Source organism: Echinops telfairi, unplaced genomic scaffold, assembly GCF_000313985.2.
Source record: "Echinops telfairi isolate 266 unplaced genomic scaffold, ASM31398v2 ScPeMD7_4;HRSCAF=17, whole genome shotgun sequence".
Taxonomy (NCBI): Eukaryota; Metazoa; Chordata; class Mammalia; order Afrosoricida; family Tenrecidae; genus Echinops; species Echinops telfairi.
In genome coordinates, this window is record NW_022103900.1 from 39,333,160 (window position 1) to 39,344,832 (window position 11,673).

At 40.8% G+C, this 11,673-nt stretch overlaps 1 protein-coding gene and 1 pseudogene across 1 annotated transcript; both read right to left on the bottom strand.

Moving 5' to 3' along the window:
- Positions 1-1,548, bottom strand: part of LOC115872560 — a 22,312-nt pseudogene extending 20,764 nt beyond the window's left edge.
- Positions 1,549-7,723: 6,175 nt separating this feature from the next.
- MC2R (melanocortin 2 receptor) lies at positions 7,724-8,626 on the bottom strand. The gene has a single exon (XM_004703946.1). The coding sequence runs from the start codon at positions 8,624-8,626 to the stop codon at positions 7,724-7,726; it is 903 nt and encodes a 300-aa protein (XP_004704003.1).
- Positions 8,627-11,673: the final 3,047 nt, after the last annotated feature.

Below are 11,673 nucleotides of genomic sequence, written 5' to 3' on the forward strand. Positions count from 1 at the left end.
TAAACATCTTTCTGGTATTTGTTCCCAGTCAAGATCCATGTGACATATTGCTGTGATGCTGGAAACTTTGCCACCAGTATTTCAAATAATAGCAGGGCCATCTGTGGGGGACTGGTTTCAAACAAGCTTCCAAATTAAAACAGACTACGAAGAGTGAAGAGGAAGTCTACTGAAAGATTAGCCACTGGAAAGCTTATGAATAGCAGCAAAGCATTATCTGATGTAGTGACGGAAGAGCAGCTCCTCTGGTTGGAAGGTACTCAAAATATGCCTTACGAAGAGAGCTCCATTTTCAAAGTAAGTTAATGTTGTGGATGGAGCAAAACTTTCATGACATTTATTTCTTTAATAGGGCATCATGCAAAATGACAAGAAACATGGAAACATGCATAAAACATGAAATATATGAAGCATGAATCTAGGAAATATGAATGGGCATAAATATAAGACACTTCTAGTTGGTGGGTGTACATAACTGTCTTCCAAATTTCTTGGCATAAATAAGTGATTCCAGCATTGCATCAATATGTTGGAACATTTCAATTGGTATGCCATCAGTTCCAAGAAATGTGGAAGGCAGTTTTCTGGCCAACTGACTGGACAAGATCCATAATTACCATGTCTCAAAGGTGATCCAACATGATATGGTAATTAAGGTGAGGTGTCATAAATATCATATGTGAGTGAAATTTTTCTAAAGGTAATCCAAATACTATTGCCCCAATACATGGACAGGGAGCTGCCAGAAAAAGCAAGCCAAATTTAGAAGAGGATATGGGGTAAGGGATACTATTGTTGACATTTGATGGATCTTGACTAAAGGCAGAGATGCAAGCCAAACCACAGTGAGGTACCATTTCATTCTTCCGAGGATGGCCATTGCTGATGGGAATGTAACATGGTAGAGCCACTGTGGAAAACATTATGGGTGTTCCTCAGCAAAACAAAAAATAGAACTGCTATTGTTGTTATAAGTGCTGTGGGGTCAGTTCTGAGTCATAACAAACTCATAAAATAGAGCAAATCATTATGTAGTCTTACACCATCTTCGTAATCAACCCTAAATTTGAGCCTATTCGTGTCCGTCCATTTCATTGTAAGTGTTCTTTTGCACTGACCCTCCCTCAAGTATGATGTTCTTCTCTAAAGTGTAGGAGACAAGTCCCATCGTTCTCACTTGGCTGTTCTTCTGCTAAGATAGATTGCTTCACATTTTGGGCACTCAATAGTATATTTAATATTCTTGGCCGACAGCATAAGTCAAACACATTAATTCTTCTTCAGTCTTGTTTAGTCATTTTCCAGCTTTAATATGGATATGAGGTGATTGAAAATACCACCCTTTGCGTCCTAAATTCACTGCTTTTGAGATGATTCTGACTCATAATGACCCTATAGGACAGTGTAACAAACTCCAGCCTCAAACTCCAGCCTGCGGGTCACATGCGACCCACCGAGGACATTTATCTGGCGCACTGGGTGTTTTTGTCGCCGCTGGCTGTCCTGCTTAGCAGCCGACTGGTCCAGTGTGCGTAGGGATTTGGTCATAGTTCTTTTTTAAACTATAGTCAGGCCTTCCAACGGTCTGAGGGACAGTGAACTGGCCCCCTGTTTAAAAAGTTTTAGGATCCCTGTAGAACTTACCCTGTGGGTTTCAGAGTCTGTCAGGCTGTACAAGAGTTGTTAGCCATGTTTGAGTCAGTTCCAACTCATAGTGGCCTGATGTACAAACAAACCAAACCAAACTGGTCCTGCACCATCCTCATAATTGCTATTACATTTGAACCCATTGTTTCAGCCCCTGTGTCAATCCATCTTGTTGAGGGCCTTTTCCTTTTTCATTGGCCCTCTACTTGACTAAGCCTGATGCCCTTCCCCTGGACTGGTCTCTCTTAACAACATGTCAAAGCACGTGGACAAAGTCTCACCTTCCTTGCCTCTAATGAACATTCTGGTTGTACTTCTTTCTAAACAGATTTGGGATTTTTTGGTAGTCCATGCTACTTTTCAATATTCTTCACCAGCACCATAATTCAAATGCATTGATTCTTCTTAGTCTTCCTTATTTAATGTCCAACTCTCACAACCATAGGAGGCAATTGAAGAGGTCCCATGGCTTTGTCACGTGCACCTTCGTCCTCAAAGTGTTGTTTTTCAACACTTTAATGAGGCCTTGCGCAGCAGATCTATCCAATGTAGCGCGCCATTTGATCTCTTGACTGCTGCTCCCATGAGCATTGCCTGTGGAGCCAAGCAGGATGAAAGTCTTGACAACTTCACTCTCGTCTCCATTCATCATGATGTTGCCTATGGGTCTAGCTGTGAGCATTTTAGTCTTCTTTACACTGAATTGTCATCCGTGCTAAGGAAGAAGCAGTCCTTGCTCACCAGCAAGTGCCTCAAGTCCTTCTTACTTTAGGCAAGCATGATCGTTCCATCTGCATATCACAAGTTGTTATGCCTTCCTCCCATCTTGATGCCACACTCTTCTTCATCTAATCCAGCTTCTCTGATGATTTGATCAACATACAGATTGAATAAGTGCAGTGAATACGTACGGTGAGAGGATTTAACCCTGGCACATACAGGAATAGAAAGCCTCATCTTTCTTTCACAGAATGGCTGGTAGTTTTGAACTGCTGACCTTGTGGTTAGCAGCCTAACACATAATCACTACACCAGCATGGCTCCTATGGCTTGAGTCAGACACAACTTATTCCTTTACATTTTAACCTGTTAAGACGTCTTTTGCAACAGATTGGCCACTGGTATATTTCACTTGATTTTGTTTGTGAGTGATGCTTCTATAGATATTGATTGTGGACACAAGAAAAGTATCATGGGAAAATTCAGTATTTTCTATTTTTAGCAACAACTACACATAGTCCCTGCCACTTATTTGTCAGTTTGTCATACTACGGTGGCTTGCATTGCTACTATGGTGCTAGAAACTGTATCACCAGTATTTCAAATACCAGCAGGGTCACCCATTTCGGACAGGTTTCAGCAGAGCTTCCAGACCCATGGTTTTTGATTCCATCTCTTTTCTTAATTTCTGCCTGGTGTTTGGGGAAAGTGCACATCAAATCATCTCAAACCTTGCCTTGTAGAGCATCTCTTCCTGCCCTAATGTCTCTAAACGGAGCAGTTATTTACCTGATCTTTACCCGGCCACTAAGTACAGAAACTTTGTAGCAATCTTCTTTCTTTGTTTGATATTTCTATAGACTCAGAGTAAAATTCCTGTAGAACCTACTACCAAAATGTCTCACACCATAATTCCATCCTACCATTCTCAATGCGAGAAAACAGGTCTTATTTGATTACCTGTGAAGGTGGATTGTTTGGTTAATATTTAAAATACTACCCTTAAACACTGTTCTGATGGTGTCATTATGTGTATTTGCAAACCTTTTATAGCTCCCCAAATGTTTGCCTTATGAAGTACTAAGTTCTCATTCTTAACTTCAGTGATCTCCAAAATATTAGCTAATTTCCCAGTTACCCTACATAACAATAAAACTAGGCTGCTGTGAACATGATTTGTACTTCCCCTTCCCTGTGTTCAGTTTAAGTTCTATAGTCTACTATGTTCACTCTTCTACAACTGTGCACTCTTTAAAATGCATCTTAAATTCCTCTTCTCTCATGGCTCCTTTGTGAACCATATACTAATGCCTCATTTAGGGTATATATTATTTAACATTGCAGATAGGTTTTATATCTTTTACCAGAACAGGAGGAACCCTGGTGTCATATCATAGTGGGCTACATGGGCTACAGTTAACAATGTCATATCATAGTGGGCTACATTGGGCAGTTAACAGTAAGGTCAGAAGTTCAAAACTACCAACCACTCCATGGGAGAAAGATGAGGCTTCCAACTACCATAAAGATTTATAGTCCAAGAAACCCATAGGGGCAGTTCTACCCTGCCTTTGAGGGGTTGCTATGAGTCTCAAATGACTCAATGGCAGTGAGTTTTTTTGTTTTACCAGAACACAAGAGTTTGTAGAAAGTACAAACTATCAGCTAGGGGAGTGCTGTCCCCTAGAACTTCTAACCGTGACTGCTATGCTCTATAGGTTCTCTCTCTAGTATGGCAGCCACTCACATAGGCGGTGGCATACATGTGGCCACTACCATACATGTGGCAAATAAGTACTTAACACGTGGCTAGTGTGTTCTAGATTTTAGTTTCCATTTACAACATGGTCTCTTGACAGATACGGCAGAGAAAAGAAACACTCTCAATCTTCACCTCCCAAAAGAAATCAGGACCTCTCCATCACCTAAGAAAGGCCCTGCATGGGGCACATGCAATTTCATTATCAGTCTACTCCACCAGGTCTTTTAAGAGAAAGGAGGCGCTCTCAATCTCAGTCTCCAAACAGAGATCATGTGAGGGAAATCAGAACATCTGAACCACTCTCCTCAAGATGAGGTCCCTCGAAAGAGAACAAATGAGTCAATAGTAAAACATTCTTCACAAATATTGAGCATATTTCAAACATACGACAACCCAAAAAGAATGACAATGTTAATAATGGCTAAAAGAAGTTAACTTTTAACCTAACTATAGCTCCATTAATTCAAGTTCTAATTCACTCTGTCTTCTGCTTCATACACAGAAGAAGACAAGATACATGACTGGGACCCACTAACATGAAGACATCAAATGACTTCATCAAAAGACAGCCCATGGTCTGGGAAAATATCTAGCAAAATCACCATGACCAAGGGGCTAATCTCTAAAATCTATGGAACACTGAAATACTTCAATAAGAAAACAACAACAAATAATCCAATTTAAAAATAGGTAAAAGACATGAATAGACAGTACACCAAAATGGCTAACAAACACATGGAAAATGCTCAAGATCACTAGCTATCTGGGAGATGAAAACCCAAACAATGAGAAGATGCCACCTTGCAAGGTCAATGATAGCCCATTAAGAACAAACAAACAAACAAGCAAAGAACAACAGATTCTGGCAATGGTGTGGAGAAATGGGAACTCTCATCCACTACTGGTGGGTCTGTAAGTGTGTGCACTCAATGTGGGAAATGATTTGGCAATTCCTGAAACAACTGGGAATAGGAATTCCTTATGATCTAGTAATATCTGGGTACATGCCCTAAAGAAGTAAGAGAAATAACGTGAACAGATATATGCATTCCCATGATCATGGCAGCAGTGTTCACTATAGCAGGAAGTTGGAAACAGCCCTAAATCCCATCAGGAGAATTGAGGATAAAGAAACTCTGGTACATACACACAGTGGAATACAATGCATCTCTACAAACAATTTGATGAAAACACAAAGCACTTCACAACATGCATGGACTTGGAGAACTTTATACTGTGTGAAGTCAATCAATCTCAAAAGGACAAATATTCTATAGGGACAACTACTATGAGGATTAACACTAATACAAAATCTGACATCTGTTCTCAGGACATGTATTCATTTAATCTGGTCTGCCAAACAACATAGTGGCATATTTGTTTGATGCTTATGAACCATTTATTACTCCTTTGTTTGTACATCTTCAAAACCATTTCTTAGAGGAGGCCCCACCTCACCTGGGGTCAGATTTTCATATAGGAGGGAGAAAGAGAGGTTCAAATAGCGTTGCTCCACAGGGACCTCAATTTAATATGCTCCTACAGCAGTGTCCGGTGGACTTTGATGGAAATGTATGACCAGAAGAGAAGGGGGGCTTCTGCCTTAGAGAAGGGGATTTCATTTCTGGGAGGCCTGGTGGGATGGTGGTTACCTGTTGGGCTGTGATCCTCAAGGTCTGCAGTAAGAAATCATCAGTAGCTCCTCGAGAGAAAGATGTTTACAATCTCAGAAATCCACAGTGGCAATTCTACCCGGTGCCATAGGGTCACTATGAGTCAGCATGGACTCGATGGCAGTGAGTGAGGGGTAAAGGAGGAAGGGGTACCTACCCCTGGGGATAGCACTTAACATTGCTTGTATAGATGCCCAATGGGAGAAAACACCCTGTGTTACTTTGCTAAACACATATCATTCTTGACCAAACTTCTTTCTTACCCTTGGCAAGCCAGCCATTGTATTAAAGACCACCTGAACTTTAGAGGTACAGCATTTTTCAAAGGCCACATTGGAAGGATCCAATTTGGAAACTTCTCCAAGTAACCTGGACTTTACCTTAAATATACCTGTTGCAGATTATAGGAACTGAAATCCTCCTTTGGACTTCAAGCGGAAACATTCTAGGGTGAGAAGCAAGTACAGTAATTGCTATCCTAACATCATAAACTTTGAAATCATTGAACTTTGGTTCAAATATCTTGCTTTCAAGGTTTCCCAATAATTGGCAACTTAGATCAACAAGTATGTGCCATTTTCATGGGGCTGCAACATGTTTTAACTCTTCAGGCATAATTTTGCCTTAGTGATTGAGTGTTATCAAAATGTTTGCCTTGTCTTTAACCCTCATTGTTTTCCTAAGCAGCGTTCAGTAGCTTATGTTTTTAATTTATGCAAATGAACATGCCATCTCTGCATCTGTGCTTGCACAGATGATTGTATAGTGAGAAATCAGTCCATGTGTTTGCTCATTTGCTACTTGTTCACTTCAGGCTAAATAAAGTAGGAGTCTTTGTTTCAGAATGGACTCATCATTTAGGAGGGTTAATTAAACTGACATTTAACCAGGGATCAAAAGCCCATGATGAATTTTTGAGCTGTTTCCCATTTGTTGCTGTGACAACCCATGCTCTACGAATAATAATTTACACGTGTATATCATGGTGAGCATTTCTCCTCATAGGGTAAATTCCAAGAAATCGGAATGCTGGCTTCAATGCATTGGTGAAGTTGAACGGTATAGGATGTTGCCACATTTTACTCTTTTAAAACATTCTACCAATTTATAATTCAGCCAGCAACATACGTGTGGGCTGGTTTTCCTAAAGCTTCATCAGCAGAGTTTTGCAAAAGTTCTGATGAAAAGAAGTAGTATCACAAAATAGTTTTAACTTTCATTTATCTAATTATAAGAAATGTGTCTCTTTTAATGTGCATAGGAATTATTTTCATTAGATCCCTAGTCAACTATTTGCTCAAGTCATTTGTTTAACTAAGTGGTATTAGAGAATGAGTTAAGTAAATTATGCTAGTTTGGGGGCACTTATAAACTTAGTCTCTCTCTATTTCTAAAAAGATCTGAGGTGGCTTACATTAGAGCAGGCAGGCAGAAGAGAGGACGGGGAGGTGGGAACTTTGCAAGGCACTGTGAGGCAGCCAGTGAGAAATCCAGCTTCACTAGGTTCTCGGCACCCTTTGGCTTGCCAAAATCCCACAGCTTCTTCTTTGAGTCACTCAGCCCAGGGATTTCGACTTCTGGAAGTTAGTTGCGATACATTTTAGTCTGGAAAGCCCAACTCAGGGAGAACTCGCCTATAGATGTCCACAGAGGAAAACGTTTTATTCCTTAGCCCCAAATCCTTGAATTTTTATTGCTGTATGTACATTGTATTCCATTCTTTTTAACACATCACCTTTTAAAACCTCTTAAATTTAGAAGTTGCTCCTCCAGAAGGTCTGTTCACGCAGAACCACACTGTTAGAGATAATATTCAGTAGAATGCTTCTCAAGTCTATTAGGGAAGAAATGGTAAGTTGGGGCATTAGTATTTGTTGACATGTCACTTGTCAATGATCTCTGTGGTTTCTCCAATCAAAGATCAGTAATTCCACTGGTTCCTGTTGCAGAATATCATCTTTTTGAATGCGTCTCTGAGCTCTGGACTTCGGAAGGCATATATGAAGGGATCAATAACTGCATTACACATAATCAACATACCATTTACCTGGAAGAGGGACATGTAGCAAATACAGTAAGGGTTATTTGGACAGAACGTCATTAAGAGGACGTGAAAGACAAAGGGGGCCCAGCAGAAGATGAAGACTCCAAGCAGGATGGTCAGTGTGATAGCCCCTTTCATATTGGCTCTGGGGAGGATCGAAATATTTCTAGCATGGGAACGGGCCAGCAGGAACATATGCACATACAGGCCTAGGATGAAGAGCAGCATCAGGGGGAACAGAGAAGTGAAGGTGAGCACCGTGGGGATGTGATGGGAGAAGACCACCATGGTGACGCCGCTTCCTGTGCAGAATGTCCAGATGGTCGCCAGGATGACAGCAGTTCGGCGTATGGTCATAATGCTGTGGTACTGTAGGGCATGGAATATTGTGATGTAGCGGTCTGCAGCAATCACCGACAGGCTGAAAATGGAGCCAAGCAGAGAGAGAATGAACATGGAATCCATGATGTCATCGGCGGTTGTTTCAAAATTGCCACGAGGTTTGAGATAACCCATGTTTCTGAGCATGATCAAGATATTTTCCAAGATCTTGTACAGGCTGCCCATCATATCAGAAATGGCCAGGCTGCAAATGAAAAAATACATGGGTATCTGAAGATTCTTGTTTTTGATCACAGCCAGAAGGACGATTAGATTCTCCAACACCCCAAATATGGAAATTGTGAAAAATATCTCTTCTGGCAATACAACAGGAGGACAGTCTGAAATATTTCTTCCTGAATCATTGATGTTTTCATATGGATTGATAATGTGCTTCATTTCTCTTGCTTGTAGTTAATCCACAGATGTTACTTGGGCCTCACAAAAAATTTCATTAATTTTCCAAAATGTTATCTACTTTGGAACACTTGCTAGAGATCTGAGGTAAAAATCACTTTGGCCACCTAAAAGAGAATGTATATACATATTAGTTGGAAAATAGGTTATAAAATAAAAAAGTCATAGTAACTTAAAACTCTATTATCTCAATAAATTATATTAATGAAATAATTTAAATAGAACAATTTACCCTCATCCTAACTACTCTGTAAATAACATCTTTAGTGGGATCTCCAGCCAAGATAAAAAAATTCTTTGCCTCCCCCCATTAACCTCCCCAATTTCAAAAAACCAAGTCCTGAAGAAGGAATAAAAAGAAAACCTTGAAAGAAAAAAAATGCAATTGTGAAAAGTGGAAAACCGGCACCTAATCCATCATAGACTTGGAGTAGTGCTTTGGCTTAATGGGCTGATAAGATGTTTAATTCTTTTGATTTTCATACATTCTCTTCTTGGGTTAGTGCCTGACCACATAGCATATGGAATAACGGTAAAAGTTTTGAAGCATCATTCTCAGAGCTGACTATGCAATACATGTTATCACTTTTATTCAAAAGGTAGCACTCCCAGGAGTGGCGTTTTGGGACACAGCATTGTTAAGGTGTGTCGAGGTTGGAATTGGATTGTGACAACTGAAAAGTCCAACTATCACTCAAGAGAGAAGAGTCATCTGGATTGTAATTAAACGGGCTGGACACATCAGGTCCTGGTGAGATATATGTACTTTTTTTTTCTTCGTTTAGCTGTTCAACATTTACGCAACATCATTACCAGGTCTCCTTATTGTTATTTTTTTCCCCTCAAGGTTATCCACTGTTTATTATGGTCCACACAGTTGAATGCCTTTGCATATTCAATGAAACACAAGTCAACACCTTTCTGGTATTCTCTGATTTAAGAGCTCTCAGATATCAGCAATGATATCCCTTGAACCACTTCCTCTTCTAAATCTGGCCTGAATCTCTCGCAGTTCCCTAACAATGTACTGCTGCAATATTGTTGGATGATCATAAGCAAAAATTTTGTTGGTGCTTAATAGCAATATTGTTCTATAGCTTGAGCATTCTGCTGGGACATCTTTCGTTGGGTTATGCACAAATATGGATCTGTTCCAGTCAGTTGGACAGGTAGAAGTCTTCCAAATTTCCTGGCATAAATGAGTGAGTGCCTACAGTGCTTCTTCAGCTTTCTGAGACATTTCAATGGATATTCCTGGAACCTTGTTTTTTTGGCCAATTGTGTTAGTCTGGGTACTTTAGAGAAACAAATCCACAGAAACTTATGCATAAGAGAGAGTTTTATATATAGGTTAAGTGCACATCAAGAAAACATTCCAACCCAGTGCTGCCCAAGCCCACAAGTCCAACATTAACCCATTAACCCACATGTCCAACACCAATCGACAAAGCCCTCCTCCATCTCACAAAGCAGACGCAATGACACAGACTGCAGGAGGAAAGCCGAGTCAGTGAATGTGTAAGAATCTCAGCGCTGGCAGAGGTCTCCACATGGCTGCTCCAGCACCTAGAGCTGTATTGGAGTAGGTCCATGTGGCTTCTCCTCGGGGATGTCTTGCAGGAAGTCAGCCTTGCAAGGTGAACCTGGGAACTGCTAAGGCAGCTGCACCCTGGTCTGATCATCACAAAACAAGAGACCCGAGAACTCGAAAGGCGAGGCTCACCAAGCCATTTATCCCTCCGCCCTTCAATTAATCCCACTTGTGTTTATCGGCCAGGTAGGCACAATAAACTAACAAACTCAATCCACCCCTTGCCCACCTCGCACCTGTACATAATTCTTTAGCTTCACAATTGCAATTAAGTAACAAATACACCTTAACCCTACAATCCTGTGAATTTTCCCCCCACCTATGAAAGTTTGTAAGCCAACCACTTCACGCCTTTATCTCCCCCAATTTTGAATATCCAATTTATATACCGCCCACTTACATCAACCCAGTGCTCTGAGAAGACAGTCATATTTTTCGACATGAAGAGTCTTCATTCCAGTTGGAACCTTGTGAAGTCTGCATCCATAAGCAAAGTCAAATCCAGACAGGCCATCCATAAAGTCAGCAACAATATGCACCATTCACAGGCTCAAAAAATCTCCATCTGGTCCGGTTCTGGTCAACTCAATGTGGGCTGCCTCACTCAGCCTCCACAGGGTGCCCATTGACTTTAGACCATGGGCTCTCAGCAATACTCAACAAGCCTAGCGCCCTCATGCTAGGTCATGAACTTTAGATCAGTTAACCTGCTCTCGTCTTCTCTTTTTCCTGTAAACCAAGTCCACAGGTGTCAGTGGCCAAACTCAACCCATCTCTTTATTGCTGCATTTCTCCCACTTCCACTCAACAAGTAGATCCAGGTGGTCACCTAGCAAGCATTTCAGCCTGCTCTCAGGCTCCCTTTAACATTCAGTCCTAGAGAGGAGTTTTCTTCATGGTTCCAGATTTTTTACAGCTTCTGACAAAGACTACTGGTTCCTGAGTGCTCCAAAACACTAGGTGAGGCATACATTCTCAAAGTTTTCTTTGCAGAGGTGGCCTACACCCATCTAAAGATCAAATTTTAATGGCTGAAAGAAAGTGGGCTTACAAAATTTCTACTTTCCTACTTCCCATGTTTTCCCCAGAAAACCACCGAGTAAACAGTGTGGCTTTATCGGTCAAACAAACATCTACCCTCCATCTTATGATTTGTTTCTCCAGTACCCCACTCCCACTCCCTCCACCCTTCAATTAACCCCACATGTGTTTATCGGCCAGGTTGGCCCAATAAACTAACTACCTCACCTTCCCTTAACTCTGATTTTTTTTTCATATAGTACAGCTTCTCGAACTATTTGTTCAGCATATATATTAAATAAGTATGATCAGAGGATACAGCTTTGTCACACAACTGCCTTTTGATTTATGTACAGGTTCCCCACGAGCATCATGTTCCGGAATTCCCATTCTTTTTAAGGCTTTAAATAGCTTGTTA